General features: G+C 38.8%; 1 protein-coding gene across 15 annotated transcripts in view; it reads right to left on the bottom strand.

Moving 5' to 3' along the window:
* The window catches only part of Mpdz (multiple PDZ domain crumbs cell polarity complex component), a 151852-nt gene that overhangs the window by 36521 nt on the left and 93646 nt on the right, over window positions 1-21685 (bottom strand). For 4 of the 15 annotated variants that reach the window (XM_075946657.1, XM_075946656.1, XM_075946654.1 and 1 more), the window contains exons 23-28: window positions 17809-17913; window positions 15075-15167; window positions 9375-9552; window positions 6627-6737; window positions 2706-2804; window positions 1950-2021 (exon numbers count right to left, since the gene is read on the bottom strand). In XM_075946657.1, coding sequence (XP_075802772.1) covers window positions 1950-2021; window positions 2706-2804; window positions 6627-6737; window positions 9375-9552; window positions 15075-15167; window positions 17809-17913 — 658 coding nt within the window. The remainder of the gene's footprint in view (window positions 1-1949; window positions 2022-2705; window positions 2805-6626; window positions 6738-9374; window positions 9553-15074; window positions 15168-17808; window positions 17914-21685) is intronic. The other 11 variants (XM_075946660.1, XM_075946659.1, XM_075946658.1 and 8 more) reach the window with 7 other exon arrangements.

Here is a 21685-nt window from a genome sequence, read left to right on the forward strand (position 1 = left end):
TGTGTAAAATCTTATGGGTCATTGAACTTTGACAAGAAATAAATAAATCAATAGAAAGCAAATTAACAAAGAAGATATCTCTGAAAACTTGTAAGAGCCACTGAGATGGCGTAGTGAGTAAAGGCCCTTGGGCACTGATCAAAGCCCGAGTTCAGTCCTTGAGATCACACAGTAAAAGGAAAGAACTGATTGCCACAAGCTGACTTACGATCTCCATATCCATGACGCGGCTCTTCCATGTGCATTCCCACATACCCCTATCCACAAAATAAATAAATGTAATAATAACAGCATCAAAACTTGTCAGTAAGACTATACAAAAGACTGCTTTTTTGTGTGTGGCTTTGGGAACTGGACCCAGGATCCTGCATATACTAGGCAAATATTCTACTGAACTACAGCTCCAGCCCCACATGAACAATTCTTTGTTGGTACTTGAATCCAAGAAATAGCACTACATAAGCAGGCTGTTCTCTCAGGATAGTCTTCTTGTTAACGAAGAGCACACACTCAGATCTGCTGGGTTTGGGTTTACCTCCAACTTTGTATTGCCACAGTAGATCACACAGGATCCTTCATACAAAACCAGATGTAACATGCCTGCTGTCACTTAGGACCACGTGGGAATCAAATTCTTACGTGTTTATGTGGCAGCAGGTTAGAATTTGAAAGGCCTCTAAATTCTTAAGTTCTCAAATTTGTTTAATTTGCAAAAGAAAGAAGAACTAAGATCAATGAAGGGAAAACCTTGTTTAAAATCAGTGCTGGACTTCTTTCTTTCTAGTTTTTTTTTCTGCCACATTTATTTATTTAGCTGGATCATGTGGGTAAGTGGGGAGTGCACATGCCTCAGGATAACTGTGGAGTATAGAGAATAACTTGCTGGAGCTGGTTTTCCAACCATGTGATTTCCACAAACTGAAATCAGGCCAATTGGTCTTGAGGGCAAGCACCCTCAGCTGCTAAGCTACCTCGCTAGCCATTTTTCTGCTTAGTTCTTACAACACTGCTTTTAGTTAAAAACAAAAAACAACAAAAAACAAAAAAAAAAAAACTTTGCTGCCTTCTTCAGTTTTCACAGTAAGACAGTATCTGTGTCTCAAGATCAGGGACATGAGAAATCGGGAACGATTAGCTGAAATTTATCAACACTAGCACTTCACATACTAAATATGATCTTTTATAGTTAACCAGAATGCATAGGGCTGGCTGACAGATTCAGGGGCAACTGATTTTTAGGCACAGAATTTGCTGTACTAACAATGTTCAGTTTACACATCATTGGCCAAACAAATAAAGAGTTACATTCCGATGAAATCTCTGCTGTCTTCCAGAATGCTGTGCTGTAAATCTCTCAAATGATTACAAATAAATATGGACAAGTGTACCAGAAACTTCACTTGATCCAGTCAAAGTTCAGACATCACACTAGAGAAGACAAGACATCTACTCATGAAGCTTTCTGGTTAAAAAGAGAATTACTTCTTTGTATCATTAAAACATGAGTTGATTCATATTGATGGATGTATATTTTATAGTTCTTTCTATCTTTTTTCTTATTTTACTTCATAGTGAAGAAAAAAATCTGCTAATCTCAAAATATCTTCAGGATTACAGGCACAACATTTTCATACTGTGCCTACACACCAAAATTGTACCCCAGTCTAATGGACTAATCATAGAAGGAATAGTTGCCTTCTTCCTAGAATAGCAATTAAGTCTTCTATATACCTATATCAAAATAATGTTTGTTATTGACAAAATAATGACTTGCTATAGGCACTTCTTGAAACCTTTTAACAAAAAACTATATTTTACAAAGGTCACGTAGTGGCAAAAATACAAATGCAACGGCAAACACCCGAAGTTCGTGTGCACACATCAAGGAAAATGAACATGCATGTCACACAAAAACACATGCACTTTAAAAACGTCCCATGGAGACAAACCTTAAATGGCGAGGGAGCAAAAGGGTCCGTTGGGGACCAATAGGAGAGGACAGTACGTGACTGCGGTAGCTCCTAGGGTCATAGAAAACACCCCTTCAGGTATGGCATCTTCTCTTACCCATGATACAGTAACATGAAAATCCAACCAATATTCATAGTGGTTTCTAAAAGAAAATTTTGATAGCTTTCTCCTTTTCTGTTACCGAATTATTCTATAAAATCTATTTTATAAATTTTTGTTTCAAAATTGCTTTTGTGATTTCATGAGAATATGAGACTACCCAAAGTATGACTGATGAACTTGCAAACGTTTGCACTTCTTGATCTGGCATTCACATGGATTTACTTTATGAATATTCAAGGGCATTTCATGTGCGCAGAGACACACAATCATTTGCAGACCTTTTAAGATCATCTTATACAAGTCTGAAGATGTTTTAAGACAATGCAAGGTTTTAAGGAAAGTATATATAAAAAGTAGTTTATACAAATGGCAACAAAAATTTAAACATTAAAAAATTAAATCACAGTATAATGCAGAAAAAAACACTAGACTCCCTTTTTAAATTTCAAGTTAAAAAAAAAATATTCTCTGGAAGGACAAAGTGCTTCAAAAGGACCTGGATGCCCACTCAGAATACACAGTGGTTTCTGTCTTTCTGACTAAGTGTAGTAAATACTGAACTGGAACACAGGCACAGTAGCAACAACAAAACATTTGCAAAGGCAACGACAAGACAATGGACGTTATCCAACCTTGTCAGTGGAGAGCTGGAGAGAGTCAGCAAATGGGTTAGTGCTGCTGAAGCTGTACTTAGGGTAAAGGCTGTGCGGCAAGGGAGGCAAAGGGGATTTCTAAAAGGAAACAGAAGATGCACTGAAGGCACAAGAAATGAATTTAAAACAACCCAACCTCAAGATCAAAGTCATTCCTGGTTTAGAGAGCTGCCTATGAGAAAACAAAGTCTTCCTGAGTAGTCACAGCGTGCTCTTCTTAAATAGTTACTAACGGTTTGCTCCTAATGGCCCAAGTCTACACCCGAGTCTAGTCTCTTCATAAACGAAACCTGATTGTCAAATTTCTTCCATTTCCTCTGAAGGTTTTACCTCTGCGGAGCGAATGCGAGTTCTCTGCCCCTGTTCCACACTAACTTCTGGGCCCCCAGTATCAACACTCCTGCTAAGAAGCTGGAACATGGTTTCCATTTACTTTTCTATCATCGTTTAGTACACACAGTAAGCACTTACCTGCCAGCTCGTTAGTAACCTTCATTTCTTTACATTGTTCCCCATTAAGAAAACTGTGCTCTGAGCCAGGAGATGCTGATTTAGAACAACTACACCTTTAAACTTTAAAAGGTGAAAAATAAAAATGAACCACTATATAATGTGTTCTACATTTTATGGAGTTTGACAAAGATTCATATTTAAAAAAGGAAAAAAAACTTCTTAAAACATCTCCTACATTACTGAAGATTTTACAGCTTTGGATAATAGTTAAAGCCTGTGTTTAGAGTGTTTCTCCTAGATTTTGTGACTTGCCTGTAGTAATCCCTTCGCCAGGACTGTTAAAGCTGAATATACGTATTGAAGGCAGGAAGTCAGCCAAATAGAATTTAGCGTGTTCATATTTAAAAAGAAAAAAGTAATTTCCTTAGCACAATAAATTCTTCCTTTCACACTCGCTATCTTTTCCTTCTATTGACTGTATCTTTCAAAGAAAATTGCAGACATTTAAAATTCATGCTGGCTCCAATTAAATGTTTGCGTTAGTTCTTTCTGAAAAAGCCCTGTTGCCGGGCGTGGAGTGGAGGGACTGGTCACATGATTCTACCATGCACGAGCGAGCATGCTAGAGACACTGTCCGCCAGTGCCAGCATCAACGCTTATGCCACATTACCCTTTCAATCTGTGCTTCCTGCAGTGTTTTTCCCAAGAGGAAAGGCAGGAAAAGATATGGGTACAATGACATTTCTGTTCCTCTCAACTTCTTCCCTCCTTTTCAGTTTAAAATGTCAACTCCTGCTTTACTCAAGAGGGGATTACAAGTGCCAAGAAACATGACCACTTAGTAAGAAGGAAGAAATGACAGGGCAGTGGAAACCACTGGTGGCCTGCTGGTGTGGGGAGATTATTTCTGGTCACCAGGCACGGCAGAGTCAGCACCTCTGTGTCCTTTGTAACTGAGTGGGACAGCAAAATCAGAGCCATGATAGTAAGAGATGGAATTCTGAAAGGCCTCTAGTTGCATTCCCTTTCAAATATCACAAGATTTCAGTTTGGCACTGTCAGCATAATACAAGGTCAGAGGAGGAGCAAAATACAGGGAATGGGTCCCTTCTATCAATAGGGAAATAGTTACAGAAGGGACAGTCTGTTAAAAAAAAAAAAAAAACCAAGGATGACCTGGATGTCCTTAGGAATGGAAGGAAGAAACACTGTAATTGAGAGGACACTAAAACATCCCCTGGCCCCATGAAGGGCCCACGCAGCAGTCAGAATGGGCACCGCCCCACTTCAGTTGCCACACTGACAGGGTTATATGGGACAGGCTGGAAGTTCTCATCCCTGAATAGTCAAAGTACAGAGAGACAGAAAGACTGCCTCTCCCGTGTAAGATTTTCCAGAAGCTTCATCTTCTGCTCACAAAGCAAACTTCATCACACGAGACGCTTCGGTAAGAGCATTTGTGGTGCTTTTCCTTCAGCTAACCAGAGGCCTGATTACTTCCATTTGGAAGTAAATCACCACTAACAAAGAATATCTCATTTTAAATGCAAAATTAATTCTAGTTTCCCAAAGCAAAATGTGTCTAACTTGACTAAACATGTCATTTCTAAGCAAGATTTATCCTGGAATAATTGCTATAAAATTAGGTGTCATTATGCCTCAAATAAAAAAAATAGGAATATTTTCCAGGTGTATGAGACAATATCTTTCCAGCTCATTAGAAGATGTGATTGGCATTGAAAGAAATGTTTGTAGTTTAAGTGTTCAAAGTAATATTAAGAATCACTATTCAGCAGTTTATAATATTATCCTAAATGATATGAGTTAGAAATTAAAATAAAACAAAAAAGGGAATAAACCCTCCCACACAAAAATGGCTGTAACTCAACTTAAACAGCCATTTACAATATTACCACGCTGTGTCTATGTTTAACACAACAAACGTTAACAAATGTATGAAGATTTGTAGTTATTTAAACAAACTGAATAGCATTTGCAAAGAATGCAGCAGGAGGCAGCCCTATCATTTGGCAGATTTTCTATCTGAATGGATAATTATTACCTAACAATAAACAACTGAATGGTTAAAAACTGCAGATGTGAAGAGAACTGCTTATATGAAGCACTCCATCCACTGCACACAGTGAACCCCAAACCAGAGCCACACCTGTCTTGACAACAAGGAGATGGACCAGAACTATGAGCCTGGGTTCGGTATTCGGGAACTCAGAAGGCTCATCTCACTCAGAAGGCTCTCTCACAGGGAGCCCGCTGCCTTGCTTCCACCAGCCCAACATTAATATCTTAAACTCTTAATTTTTCAGTAATTCAATGTATGTTGTGCATAACGCCATATTTTAAGTTTCATATGATGCCTTCTGCTGCCCTCGCACGTTCAAACACTTTTCTTTCTAAACTAACCAACCCTAGATGCACCGGCTGGCAGAGGTCCGCAGAATGGGTGCACAAGCATCTATACACAAAAGCAGCATCTCCCGGAGCTGCAGGAGCTCGATAGTATGAAGAGAACTCCACTCTGAGGGAACACTGATGTCTGAATAACGTTCCTGGTGTATGTCAATAATTGTTGCATATGAGGAGACTTCAGTGAGGCATAATGGAGGAATCAAAAACAACATCAAGCTATCAGTGGAATGTTCACCATCAGTTCTACTAGGGCATACCAAATGTGCTAAGCTGCAGCTTGTATCCTGTCTATCAATAACCAGTGATACACTTGTATATTCTTAAATTTTATTTTCATTCAGGGTCTGGCTAGTAGCATCAAATTTGCAGTCCACCTGAGTTGGCCTCTGGACAGCCAGGACTGCACGAACACAACACCATGGTTGATCCTAAAATAAATATTTCAACTAATTTAACAATGGTGGCTGAGGGTGAAATGGGCTAGTAGGTTTCTGTTGCCGAGGATCTGAGAAATAATAATTATGAAATGATTTGTACATAAAGAGAATGTACTGTGAGAATTTTGTGTTCAGTGGAATACACAGATATAGTAAGGTTCTGATGTTGTGATTGCATAGGTAGGAGGTTCATAAAAAATAAATTTAGGGAAAATAATGAAGTCTGTATAGCTTCTAAGAGACTCAATTCAAAATGACTAGTGTTTAACCTACACATCACATTCTATTCCTGTCAGTAATTTGTTTATTTTTTTAAAATCAGAATGAATACTAGAAAGATATCAATTTGACATGGTGATTACTTAATTCTTCTTTATGTATTTTAAAGTCTTCATACATACAGGAGAAGATATTTGCAGGGTAGCTCAATGTTTCGATACAGCAAAGGGAACCTTTTACAAAACACCTTCTGAGACTTCAAAAACTGGCAGGTGAACATGCAAACAACTTGGTCCCTGCTATGTTAGACTCCAAGTTGAGCACTGTTTCAGTATGCCTACCTTGCCCTTTGTGTTCGCTTACCCTTGGTCTGTTTATAATGCTCTGTACCATAAACACTACAGGGTTGCCTGCTTTCCGTATGGCTTCCACAGCTTGTTCATGGCTTGCATCTCTGAGGTCCATTCCATCCACCTGCAAATGGAAGGCCTCAGCTTAACATTTCAAGAAGCTAGAAGAACAGAAGAGTGATTTGGATAAGGAGTTCTAAGGCTCCTTTAGCTCCTGGAAGATTTGTTTCAGTACCAAAAACAAAAGAAGCTGTAAGACTACACACTTCTCATCCCTCCGTGGATTTGTGGCACCTTGTTGGGAATCAGTTCTTCCAAAGCCAACTGGAGTTATAAGCAGTAGGAATGAGGGCTCTGCTTCTGCATTCCTCATACCACTAGCTGCTCTTTTATGTTTCTGAGTCAGTTTATGGGTCAGCATCATTAAAGAAACAGTCTAGAGAGATGCATTTAGGGTTCCTTTCATCGAAGCCTGTGCTATGCTGTTAATTCTTCATAAAGTTATTTACTTAGGACATGGCAGGCGTGGGAAGAGTGATTCTTCATGGAATTCTCCTAGAGAAATTTAAAGAATAAACAAAACAGTAATATTCAGGAATGTGAGACTACTGCAAGGTTAGTTTTGCAAAAGAATCTGCAGTAGACGTGACAGAAGTTAGAAGCCAAAAAATTGTGTTTGTTTGTTAGTGTCTTATATAAATAGTCTGGACAATAAACGTTATTTTGTAATGTTTTGTGGGTGATGATCAGCTCAGCTTATGCACTAGATGGTCAGGAAGAACAAAGAGAGAGGGACAAATGCCACTCCTGACAGGTAACTGTAGATCTCATTTCCAAATACCAAGTCAAGCTCAAAATGGACACAATTCTGTGGATGAGAACAAATCATTATGTACTGACATAGAACTATACACACTTAGTTAAAAGTCTCTCTCATACCATCGTGATATGACAATATTTTTTAATTCATACTAAAATGACCTTTGTCATTTCTTTCAAGACAATATTGATGCCTACTGTATGTCACCTAAACATTGTCACTCAAGTCCAAAGCAACCACATTAGTACAGGGCTGTTTTAGGATCCCAGGACTACAAGGGACTACAATGACTACAAGGCTTCCTATTTCCTGGAGAAACCCTGAACATGATGTATTGAAGAAGTCACCAGTAACCTAAATTTTACAATACACACACACACACACACACACACACACACACACACACACCCTTTTTTTTTTCAACTAAAAAAAATGGTTTAATTAAAATAGTTTATTCTTGACTAACTGTAATTGATATTTAATTGTCTTAAAGGGCATTTGGGGAGCAAACTATGGCCAATCATGTCTAAAGATCTTTGTACATAATTTTTCTTTTTCTCTTCTCTTTAGGTAAAAAGTATTTACTAGTTAAACTACATAAAATAAGCCTCCTAGTAACAATTTAAAATTAAAATTTTACATGGAGTTATGACTCAAGAAAGAATTCCATTAAAAAGGCTAGTATATCATATAATGAGAGTAGGCCAGTCTGTCATGTCATTTGTCCTTATAGATAGTCACAGGTAAAAGAAAGGCACCAGATGCCTATTTCCTCTCAAACTTCAAATTCTCATTTCCATAGGCTCAGAGAATGAATGGATAGATGAATGAATTTGCTAGCCAATACTAGAACATTTTCTTTTCTCATCACAGTTTTGGGGGCTGACGCCCAGGGCCTTGCATGTACATGTAGTGGCCACCCTCGCACTGAGCTAAATGCCTAGCCAAAGTGAAATACAATATACAATGCAATAATCAACCTTCTGAACGAGGAAGGTATTTGAATGTGTAAGTTTTACATACTGAGAAATTGTATAAGGAAACACAATATCCATCACAGTCATAAACATCTTTACTTCTCAGTTACTCCTTCCTTTTACTCTGTAAACTAGAAAAATTGGATCAGATATCCACTTCTCAACATTTAAATTTAACTGTGCCTAATCTGATTGAATAGCTTACTATACTGCTTTGAGGTACTTTGGTTACTTCTCTCCTTCCTTCTGGCCAGGCAGGCACAATGCCGTGTCTACTGCAGACTCTAGCTCCTGGCCCAGCACTGGGAACATAGTAGCTGTTCTTCTAATACACATCAGTAAATGTGTGTGTGGCTGGACTGCACATAAGAACTCTGGATAAGGCATTAGATTTTAATTAGGGGAGACATGATTTGATGTATGATATATGTTTCTCTCTTACACACAGCAAAGTGTTTGCCATGCACATGCATACACAGGGCCCTCTGTGGTGAAGCGGCATGGTACTGAGGAGGAGGCTCCTAGCTTTGTTGAAACATTCATTTAAAAAGTCATAAAGTTCTCAGCATTGACAACTTTAGGAAAAAAGACTCACTTAAAACCTCACTCAACCAAGTTTATATACAAAGAAATGACTTTAATAAATTATTCCTTGCAATAACATCTTACTGGAAAACTTAACTATGAGATATGTGTTTTCCTTGTGTATACATGATATTAAACATTTTAATTTTCCCCTTAGAAAATTTCTTTTAAAATTTATATATCTTCGGACCAATGCTTTTAAAAATGTCTGTGTTTCATGTATAGTTTGCCATCACAGACACACAAAGGAACAGATGACAAGAAGGAGATGCCTAGTTTTACAGACACCTGACGCCAGCACGAAAGCAAGGATGACAACTCGTCGGTAAGAAAGCGAGAGAGGGAGGATGTTTTGAACAGAAAGCTCACTGGACGTTACCTCAATTATCCTGTCTCCAGGCTTCAAGGTTCCATTTTTGCCAGCTGGACTATCTTCAAGAACATGTTTGATGAAAATACCCCTCATCACTTCCCCGTTGCTCAGGCGGCTCCCCATCCCTCGGCCACCAACAATGCTGATGCCCAAGGACTTGCTAGGTTCTCTCCAAAGTTCCACCCTATAAAAAAAACAATAAAATAATAAACTCCCAGAGAAAAACACAAAGGAAAAGCTTCCTGAACTTTAGAATATCCTGTAGATGACATAGTTATTGCTATGATGAAATGCTATGACATGACCAAAAGTAAGCTGAGAAGAAAGGGTTTTATTTCAGCTATCAGTTCCATATCATTCTTCATCATCATTAAAAGAAGTCAGGACAGGCACTCAAACAGAGCAGGAATCTGGAGCTCTTGCATTGCTGGTAGGGATGTGACAAAGTACAGCCACAATGGAAAATTAACAGAAATTACCATATGGGAATACAACCAAAAGGAGACCAATCAGGGTTGTGAAGAGATAGTTTAAATACCTACATCAGCAAAGAAACATCCACCACAGTTAAGAGGTAGATGCAACACTAATGTTTATCAGAAATGAACAAATAAAGGCTGGCAAGGGGGCTCGGTGCATCAAAATGCTATCTGCATAATCCAGACATACCTAAATCTGATCCCTGAAGCCCACAGGCAAACACATTGGCTTGCATCTGTAATCCCAGTACTCCTGTAAGAAGATGGGAGGCACAGGCAGGAGGGCTGCCCAGAAGCTCACAGGCAGAGAGCCTGGTGTACACCAGGAAGCAGAACCTGGAGTGACCTTGCCTCAAATTATTGGTAGGCGATAAACCAACTTCCACCAGTTGTTTATTGACCTCCACATGCACCCACACCCATGCACACACATACCACACAGAGAATAGTAGATCACTTTAAAATTTAAAAATGAATAAGCAAAGTGATACATATCTTATTGGAATTTTACTCTGTATTAAAAAGAAAGAAAATGCTAAAATACGTTTTGACATACACAAACTCTGAGTGTACTATGTTATATAAAATTGACCAGCTAAATGAAGTAATGACAAAGGCCTATCATTGCACTCAAAAGAAGTCCAGAGCAGACATATTCAGGGACAGGACACTGAACGGAGTTTGCTAGCTGGGAAATGGATATGGAGGTATTATTTGATGGATACAGTCTTAGTTTTTTAAGAGTCTTCTGTAGATGATGGTACTAAATTTATATAGTGAAGGTTCTTAAAGCCTCTGAATCACATACTTAGAAATGGAATAATAAATATGTCTAATCACAATAGAACCCTAGTCATAAAAGATTAATGTAGATACTTTCCAAGTCATGTGTTTTGTTAATATTAATATTGGACTCATATTCTAGGCTAAAGTGCATGCCAGTGAAGAAGTGCCATTTTGCTGGAACATTAATAATACAGACATTACATGATCAGGAGACTCAGCTACCACAGAACAGATGGCAGCTTCTGGGTTTAGCAGCCAAATCCAGGGAAAGAACATTTTTGCACACACTAATCAGAAGCCTGCCTCTGTGGGAGTCTTTCTTGCCAGAGCAGACCTGGTCATTAACAGTCAGGGCATGAAGGACAGCCGCTGAAAATATTCTCCATGAAATGATCCTTCTAGCACCTCCTGAGATTCCCTGAACGGCGTCGCACTTTCTGCTCCAGGAAGAACAGTGGCTCCTTCTTCTGCAAGTTGATTTCATATGCTACTACCCTGCAGCCCTAGCACTGTATCTATTGTCCCTCCCTGTCCACACAACAAACACAGAACTCACACAGAATATCTGTCAACATCTAAAGAGTTAAGGATGGAGGCTAAGGATCTAACTGGAAAAGAGATTGTTTGGTGTTTGATATTAAGCACGAGAAAAGGCAAAGGAGGTAAGGATGGATCTACAGGACCATGCTCTGGAAGGGAAGTGATGTGAGCATGAGAAAGAGGTTCAGGGTGTACACCTATTCCAGACCTCACAGAAGACAATGGTGCTGGCATTGAGGACACGAAGACAGCACGGTCCAGTGTGCCCTCAACACTGACATTTGGGGAGTTTCAATGAGAGGAAACTCTGCAAAGTGAACAAATCGGCAGAAAGAAAGCGCCAGTGTCGGGCAGCAGGTGTGCCAGATGAGATGCACAGGGCAAACGTTTCCCCTTTGCTCAGGCAATGTTTTTCTTAACTGAATATATATAATCCTAGAAAGTTGATCTGCTTAGTTGGAAGAAATTAGACCATGATCTTTGTGAATAAACAAGCTAAAATATTACTCAACATTTTCTCTGTAGTCTATAAAAATCATAGAACCAATATCCTTTTCTATTTTTCTATTATATTTTTATAACATTATACATTATTGTAGCTCTTTGTATGCCTGTGTGTATATACACAAATGTACATGTGTCAGTATGAAGTATACACACAAGTATGTACAGAAATGCATGCCTACCCCCCATGCAGAGGGAAGAAGAGGGTCTTCAGCCCATCTTAAATATTTCTTGAATTAACTTTAACAGTAAATTGGTCAATTAAAGAAATTTAGCCAATGTCTGTATACACATTAGAAGCCAGGTAGGAATCTTGAGCTCTTAAGAAAACTTTAAAAAGGAGTGACAGGAAATGTCCCCTACAGCTGTTCATGATAAATGTGAGTTGAAATGATTTTTTTGAGTACTATAAGCAGTAAATTATATTAAGGCTCCCACTCTTTAAGGGAGCTAAATGTGCTTCCACTTAGTCCTCCTAACAAGTCTAGAAGGTACATACTCTTTAGACCTCAAAAGGAAGAACCACAGATTCAGGATCTCTGGCAAAGAACACTGGGTACTCTAGAGAATTGACAGTTTAAACCACTATTGTGATAGATGGTCTATGAATCCTTAAACAATGCAGACAAGAGTCAAGTGATCACACAGGCAGAAAACTAGGCTGACTGGTCTTTAGACACAGCATGGTGAATATCCCTGGGAAAGAGGGACACCTGTCAAGAAACACTGTGCAGAGTACATTCTGGCTCTGGGACCAGACAGCTGGGTTGTGTGAGCAGAGTCCCTGGATTCCGGCCCCGTCTTCCGCTACTTAATCACATGACACTAAGCAAACCTGCTTAGTCTTTTTGTCTTATTTTTTTCAGTTGTGAAAATGCAGCCAATGAAAACCTCCAGTAAGACAGTCTTCTGCAAAATTAATCCCTTAAAATAGCATTGTAAAGCAAAAGCTTTGCTATATATCTCAAAATAAGTAACAAATAAATTGATGATGGTGGTGGTGATTTCTACAGGGACGGCAGGAAGTATACTATTCTATCTGTACAAGTGAGCAAGTAAGTACACACCTCCTCAAACCTCAAGTGTGTAAAGACAAAGTTCCATCCATTGACAGAACACTTAAAAATGCTATACATGTCATTTGGAGAATATCCATATATTTAAATAGAAGTAGAAGCTGCTATGATCACCATAAAAAGAAACAAGATGACTTCAACTAAACTTCTAAAATGCATATAAATCTATAAGCCAGTAATTCTACTCCTGGATACATAATACATAACCTAAATAAGATTTCATACACTAGCAAAAACCCAATTTACTCATGCCTACTTTGTATCTTAATTTTTTAAAGTTATGATTGTGCATGTATTTTATATATGCAGAAGCATGTGTGCCATGGTGTGCATGTGGAAGTCACAGAACAATTTTGTGGAGTTAGTTCACCTTGGCCCTCTTTGTAGGCTCTGGGGATTGAACTCAGTTGATTTGGGCAGCAAGCACCTTTACCACTGAGCCCTTCCATCAGGTTCATTTTACAATCCTTAACACTTAACGAACAAATATTCTCTAGTTCTAAAAACAAATCTGTTGATTTTGTGTTTCTAATACTAGAAGAAGGCTCGTGCTTCCAGAAATCTCTGGTTGTGCTGTCTCCTTCTTAGCCGCCATCGGTGAACATTCTCCGGGAGTAATTTAGTGCCTCTATGCACAGTGGTAGACAGAAAGAAGCAAAGCCTCTTGTTGAGAAAGCCTCTTTGGAAGCCTTGGGCATTTTCTGTGTAAAATCACCACCACAGAGGGAATTCTTAGGCTGAAGACAAAACTGAGAAGCAAAGCATCCAAACTTTCCAGTCCCAAGGATATGTGCTTCTTTTTCTATAATATCTTCCTTTTGTTGAGCTACGTGCGACAGATACACAGACTGGATCAGGTACTCCTGAGGACTGCCCACATCTGTGCGGGGGCTGTTTAGATGCAGAACTTACTGATTCTTCCTCAAAATTTAAAAGGCTCCATAACTAATCCAATTATACAAGTGAAAAGCTTTAGAAATCAAGAAATTTGTGCACAATACTCAAATACAGTTCATATTGCCTGCAACCATTCATACACTGACTAAACTACTTTTTATATCAGGGTGAGATTAAAACTAAGCCAATTTACCTTTTCTATAGTTATTACTTTATCCAACAACATTTAACTTTGTTAACGATTTGCTCTAGGATAACTTTAATTTCTTTATCTACTAATACAAATAAATAAGGCACTAAGACCTTATAATAAACTCCCTGTTGTAGATCTTTCCCATATATTCTTTTCTCAATGTAGATAATGCTGAGAGAGACAGCAAGCTAATTGGCTATTGAAGAAATTCAAAATAAATTTTTTTAGATGGCTGGAGATGTTTAGTTTCTCTGAAAATGACATAAAATACAGTCTTTTCTGTATTTTATAAAGTATGGCTGCAGATTAAAGCTCATTTGTGAACAGGCAACATCACAATGCAAGGCTCCATGGCAATGGCTGACTTCAGGGTTGTTTGAAGGGGCTGAGACATGATTGCTGTTATATAGTAACCCACAGTAGTCTATGCTTCATATACATCTAGATCTTCCCTGGTCAAGAACATCCTATCTTCCTCAGAGACAGAATTTATGTCTTAGACTTTCTTCCTGCTTACTCTGAGTCCATACCCAAGACTCAGTGTAAGCTGACTTGACTCAGCATGGGCATGTTAGTGTGTCCTCAAGATATAGTGATTTGTCTGAGCAGATTCAAGGCCAGTCTTCTTTGCTGCATAGGAACCAGTGCCAGCAAATATAAGGCTTTGGATAACTCAGTCTGTGACAGCTCAGTTCTTTGCTCGTATTTCTGTCTCTTTCATATTTACAGTTGCCTCTCTCTCTCTCTCTCTCTCTCTCTCTCTCTCTCTCTCTCTCTCACACACACACACACACACACACACAGACACACACACACATTTATATATGCATGTAAAAATAAAATATTATGTTTTACGTATATTATACTATGGTTAAATATATAATTTTAAATGTAAACATGTGAACAATGTGAAACGCAAGCAAACATTTGGCATTATACCTAAAACTATTCAGAACTTATGCATTCCAATTACCTGTGCATACTTTTATCTAGTTAATTGTCTTTAATGTCTACTATAGATCCTTGTGTATAAGTTAGTTTTAACTGTGTATGATAAACATTATTTTCTCTAATATACATACAAAAAATGAAGAATTAACAATGTCTAATGAAGTGTCAGATGCCATAAGTAGCAAGCTATAGGCCAGTGCTTCAGACCACACATTCTTTCTCTCTCCCTCTTTTAACATAGGAACTCACTGAATGGGCTGAACATAGAAGGAGTCCATACCTCCGGGGCTGACTCCAGCTGCTGTAGGCTGCATTCTGTAGTTCACTTTCTTCCCCTTCTCCTTCTTCTCGCTCTGGTAGTTCCGGAATGTCTCTTGTTAAGGAAATATACAGTGAGAATTCTGAGCAACACTGCCCTGAATGTACTTAGCTGTTAGTTAAAAAAGCAGAGCTATCTGAATTTTCATTGTTCCTGACCAACAAATTCATAACATTTCCAGCATAAGAAAACAAAACTAAACTAAAATGAAAACAAACAAAAAAAAAAAACCTGAAGCAAACAAACAACAAAAACCTAACCAAACAAATAATAACCTTACACCAAAGTCAGCTTCACATGAAAATTTGAAGAAACTGAGGCACACAAAGTCTTGGCTGATTGAATGTGGTAGAATAAAGGAATAGTAAAGGAAAGGAGTGAGGAAATTCCAAAAAGCCCTGGAATTCTAAAGTAAAATTATTTGGCAAATATTTATCTGCCCTGAAGGAATTCATCATCAGTTGATTTTATAGAACTGAAAGATCTAAAGAAGGCATGTATTCAAATTATAGGCATTCTTCACTGACAGGAATCCCGAACTCATTCAAACTATGTGATCTTTAGATTTGAGATCAGAAGTTAGGTGACCCAACGGATCTGCACTTGAACATGATTCACAGTGCTGACAAACCAATGGGCAGGCTCTCCACGAACATCCTTTTCTTTGACCTCAATGGTCAAGCATTGTTTAAACATCGTTAAAATGAAGATTACCTGCTGCAGGCCCTACCAGCTGCTCTGCATTTGAAGTCCCCTTTATGTAAACTAAAAAGAGCAGGCGGATCTAGAAAAAGCTGTGTTTTCTAGAGTCTAGTATAGTTAGCAACAGTTCCAAGAGGTGTACTTTAAAGGAGATATCAAGAAGCTGAATGAGAAACAGTCCAAGTCCTCTGTTAAGGACCTAAAGAAATGTAAGCCGAAGAGATGAAAAGGAGATGAAGAAAAAGTAGGTTTAGGAGACAGTGTGAGAATGTGAGCAGCTGCTGTAACAGCTACCGATGGCCACAGGAGAGGGGGAGGGTCTCTACCCTAAAGCCTGGGCTGGGAGATGTATGTATAAGCTACGCATAGGCGATCTGGGCCACACTGTACTGCAGACCTGACATTTGAACTGAGAGAAGACAACCTTAATCCTTTGATGCATGGAACCCAGCTTCTTTAAATAACTCTACAAGGTTTAGTTCTTTCACTAACACATGCTCTTCCAGATATGACTAGTATTTGTATCTTAGCATGTGGTTTTAGGTTTTCCAATGTTGTTTACTCCTTAGATCAAAATAGAACCATTCTTTTCTTCCTCAACTCAGGCAGCCAAGCCAAGTATTTAATTGCTTTCTCCGTGTGAGTTAATGTTGCCAATCAAAGACATTTCTATAACTATGTCTTAATCTAAGTGCCACTAAAGAAGTCACTGGGACAAAGTCATACAGTATAAAGCAGTGGGGATAGAACTGAGGCCAACTAGGGCTTACTCTCTTTGTTTTAAGGGCTTGTAAAATTCTTCCTTTGGATTCAATGGTCAAGATCTGAGTCTGACTGATTACATCCTAAGCTTGACTTTGAAACTAGCTGTGGGACTCCAGGAAGTTAAGCTCTTGCTGCTGTACATCCCTCTTCTGTAAGATGCTTTTTGTAAGCATCCTGATGTTAATGACAAATATGCTTTCTCTGTGATGAAGCAGTAACTACACAGGCAACCAAGGCCATTTTTCTCTCTATGAGAAACAATGATGAAAGTACCATTTTTGTTCTAAGAGTTTTGAATGTTTTAAGGCCTATGAACTGTTAGATGTTAACTGGTCCTCTATTTGGACAAAAGATCACTTTTTCCATTTTGATGGAAAACACTAAAAAACTACAATCAACCCTTGCTATGAAGCCTAAGATGGGAATTTTCCTTTTCATTACTAAGCACAGATCACGTCTTTCCATTCCCAACTACTCTCTGCACACTGGCCTTGCATAATTTGCAGAGAAAGCAAAGGTGCTATATTGTAATTCCTTCAGGGCCACTGGGAACCAAGCTGTCCTGACACCTACTGTGGATACAGGAGTCTTCTGAGAAAGACTCCGAATATTTGTGAAGCTCTATGCTGTACAGCATGCTTACGAGAAATCTGGTATCCAACTGTCAGTGTAACTGCAAAAAGCAGTCCACAGAACATACTTCCCGAGAAAGCACTCTGACATTTCTCTCCTGCTGTGAACTCAATCAGTAGTACCAACAAGCCCCAATTCTGTCTTTTTGTAAGAGTGAAGAACACTCTATTATTTAAAGGTTCTTAAAATACTGTGTATACCCAGAGCCTTAAAAAGCTAAGCACGGATTCCTAATATCCCTATATACCAAGATTCTGAGCTTAAGAGAATTAATACATTCACTAAAAAATGTTTCTGATTGAGTAGTTTGATATTTCTAAAACAAGAGAAAACACTATATAAGACCACAGAAAATGTGCTGTCTAGATAATTAATGAAATAATTATATAGGGAGAATTACCAAACTTAATGTAAAAAGTGCTATGCTAGCTGGGTGACTAAAAGATTGTTTTAATTTATTGATTTGCATATTTATATATTTCCCAAATTTTCTATTTTAAATGATAATGACTTGACTAACTGAGATAAAGGAGGAATTATTTTTAAATATTCTGCATTGTTTTAATATTGTTTTGTAATATACTTACTTACTCACCTGCCACTGTATGAAGAAAAAATATCCAGTGCCATTATTCCTCCAGATTGTTGGCCAAAACTTACTCTGAACTCTTCCAGATGTTCTGCAGGCACGTAAGTAATTCTGGAAAGAAACACAATCTGTGAGAGGAAGGGAACAGAGTTCTGCCTGTTATAAAAGCTTCTCCAACACAGCAAACAGTCATCCTGCCCATCCATGTCTGCACTGCACTGCTGAGTGGAGTGCGCACACTCAACAGGCAACCCGAAATTGAAAAGGCAAAATACTCTACAGGCAAGCACAACAACTGGAGTAAAAGCTGTAAATGCTACTCATAAACTACTGATTTATTAACAACCACATAATAAAGTATGATTATCTATTTCTCCAAATGAAAAAGCCAACGTAATTCATAGGAGAGCTAGGGAGGCAGTTCAACAGCAGAGCACTTACAGTGAACACCTCTGGGTTTGCTCCCTTTACTGCAATGATGAATGAATGAATGAGTGGGACTAGAGTTACAGCTCAGCCGTAGAATGTACCATGCCTAATGCCTAGGCTCCTCACTGCTACTGCAAAGTCAATATTTATGTAAACAAAGATCCATATTAATATTATTTCTGTCAGTAGATTACTGAGCAGAAATAAATTAGGTTTACTTTATTAAGCACCAGATATCTAGAACGTGTTATTCATTATAAACAATTAACTGTGGATATTAATTAGCATAATCAATGATTGAGTGAGCTCTATTAAACTACAAACTTGAAAACCTAAAGTCTGAAGCTAACATATTTAAATTTAAGGAAATATTCATTAGTGTGCAGAAACTCCTTTTATCTTTTTATTTTTCCTCAAAGAACCCCAACTGTTTACACTTGAAAGCAAACTGGTAAATTCAACAAGTAGCCACCGAGCGTTCATCATGTAGAGGACAGAAATCAGTCATGTGGACCGGAATACAGTCATGGCCTGAGCAACCCACACAGCAAAGTCCGCATTCACTGCTATTCACTACGGCCAGCTCAGCGCTGATAAAATCTGCAAGTACGTCGGTCAAGATCCTCAGATTAATCACTACTGTATTATACTACTATACAGATAGATACTGTATCTGATGGACAAGGTATGATTGTGAGACCAGGAAAAAAGAGTACATGTATAAAACATGCTCAATATGAAATTACAATAACTCCTAAACAAATAATACATCCATCAAGGTGAGTTCAAAAGATCCTGACCCTGGAGAGTAAAGATATAAGAACTATATTTCATGTTGTGAAAAAATAAAAATTATACCGATTCATTACTTTGAAGTTAGGAAGATGTATTTCAAACATATTGATAATACCATAAAGATATTCCCCCTTTCACGTTTCTGAAGCGCAGTCTCATGGGCTTGAGGTGCTCTGAGATGTGACAACACTGTGAAAACCTCCAAGCATGTCATCATTCATATCGCAGAAATAAGCTAAATGCCACCAGAGACAGTGAAGCAGGAGCCTCTCAAAACACAGCTTGCTGCGCCACCATCAGCCCACCAAAAGAACACTCAAGTCCCCTGGGAATCCCCTTGTGACATTTCTACCCCAAGGACTAAACTATGAGCAGAAAACACCAGTCAGGAAAATTTCCTGAGGCAGGATGAAATCATTGCCTTTTCCCTGGCCCAGCTTAATTTATTCATCTATTAAAAAACAAAATAACAACAATAAAACACTTCTTTAAGGTGTTACAAAAATACTGAATAGTAGATTTGCTGTTTGCACTTCAAATTCCATGAGTCAAACCACAAAATCCACTATGCATCCAGAAAATCCTGTTGTATGTTATATAAAAAAATTAATGTAAAATCTAAAGGTAAAAGGAATTTAGAGAACCTATATTGATTCTAAAATTCGAGAGAACTCATATAAATAAACTCCTAAGTTAAAGTCAAGGGAAAATATGTGGGCAGAGTAGGACATGAAAGCAATAATACTAATAACAAGCATTGCCTGTTTATTACTCAGTTTGAAACCCCAGGCAGCATCTATGAGTTGCCATCTGTATTTGCTGATTTACTTCTATCAAAGGGCAATAAATGAGGGTTTTAGAAATATTTGTTAGCAATCAGGGTTCCCAGATGTGTGGGAAGTCCAAGGACCACCCACCTCCATCCAGGCCTAGTAAGGTGAGCATCCAAACTGCCTAGGCTCCCCCAAAGCCAGTACGTGCAGTAGGATCAAAAACCCATTGCCATTGTTCTTGAGTTCTCAGTAGTCCTCATTGTCTGCTATGTTCAGCAAGTCCGGTTTTATCCCATGCTTTTTCAGACCCAGGCCAGCTGGCGGTGGCGGGGAGGAGGCAAAAATCTTTAATAAAGAAAAGAATAAAAAAAAAAAAACTGGGGCGATACATGGATGGCGACTCCAATGAGAATTTGCTGAATTAATTTTACTGTGTTTCTAATTTCTTTTAATGAAAGAAACAGCATGAATATTAAAAAAAAGAAATATTTGTTAGCAAGGAGAAAGAACAAAGGCAGCCGTTGCCGTGGTCATTCAGCTCAACAGGGACAGAGGCTGCCAGAAAAGGTATCCCACAATGCAACAGCGCACATACATAGCAGTTCCAGCATACGGCCAATCACACAAGCCATACAACCTCCATATGAGTCAGAAGAGGGCCAAGCTGAAGGGCAAGCTCAGACGCACGTGGAAGCAGATTATCTGGGAGCTGAGTAAAGCCTTTAGTGTAACCTAACCTCTGGCTGCCCATGGAAGGGAGGAAAAGAGCCTCCCTTTCAGAGATGCTGACATGTAATAACAGTTCCTAATCCGGGGGCTATGCCTGCACACTCAAGACACGATCGGTCTCACAAAGGAGCCTGAAAGCTTCGTGGCTGGTGAAAAGGATTTCCGAATAAGTTCACAACCATCACTGCGATGAGAAAATGTAGCAACTGCACAGCTCTGCTGGAATTTGTATTCTTATAAATGAATAGCAAGCCAAACTGTACACACTGAATCTAATCTGGATCTATTCCTGCACTGGTATGTTGTAAAAGCATGAAATGGTTTTCACAGACAAGTTGTAACACACAGCCATAATGAGCTTTTGAGTCACCGATACTCACACATAAAGGGGGCTCGATCGTCAGCAGGTGCTGCGGAGAATCTAGAATGGGAAGCATACGCCACGGCATCTTTTTACAATGGTGTTAACAAATGTCAGTGTCTTGTGCTGAATGTGAGACGCATACATATGCAGTTAAAAGTGGGTGCTCCTGGATATTCTCCCCCTTTCCACCTCCCTCTCATCTACACCTCCCCCAGAAAAGCATCTGCTCTTCCCTGGTGTCTATAGCAGTGATTATTAACAAGCATGGAAAAATGTAACTGCAATCAATCTTTTATTCCTTGATCAGGAATTCATCCCACACATTGGGTTAAGGCAGGTGAATTCTGATTCAGCTCAGTAATTATCTGGCAGATGTTATAAGCAGCTGCTGCGAAGCACAAAACCCTGGCTATTATTACAGAAATGTGGAGGAGCTCCTGGCAAGGTAGAGTGAAAAGAAACAGAACGCATTCTTGGGAGGCTTCACATCTGGCTTTCCATCGGAAACAAGGAGGCCTGGAACTAGCTGGCTGTTCCTGAACTCCAGAAACTTGGATTATCTCTTAGGCATGCCTGAAAGCACACAAACTTCATAGTTTTCTATCCCGAAAGCAAGAGAAGGGAGGGCATGTATTGTTTCAACAAGCAATCCTTTCTTTCCCTATGGCCAATCAGTTGTGTAGTTGAGCCAAAAATATGTATGTATGTATGTATGTATTTTAAAATTTCCATCACTCCTAATAAGCAATATAGAAGAATTGATTGAACAGAGCTTAGAGCCAGGCAATGACCA

This window comes from Microtus pennsylvanicus, chromosome 13 (genome assembly GCF_037038515.1).
Source record: "Microtus pennsylvanicus isolate mMicPen1 chromosome 13, mMicPen1.hap1, whole genome shotgun sequence".
Classification (NCBI taxonomy): domain Eukaryota; kingdom Metazoa; phylum Chordata; class Mammalia; order Rodentia; family Cricetidae; genus Microtus; species Microtus pennsylvanicus.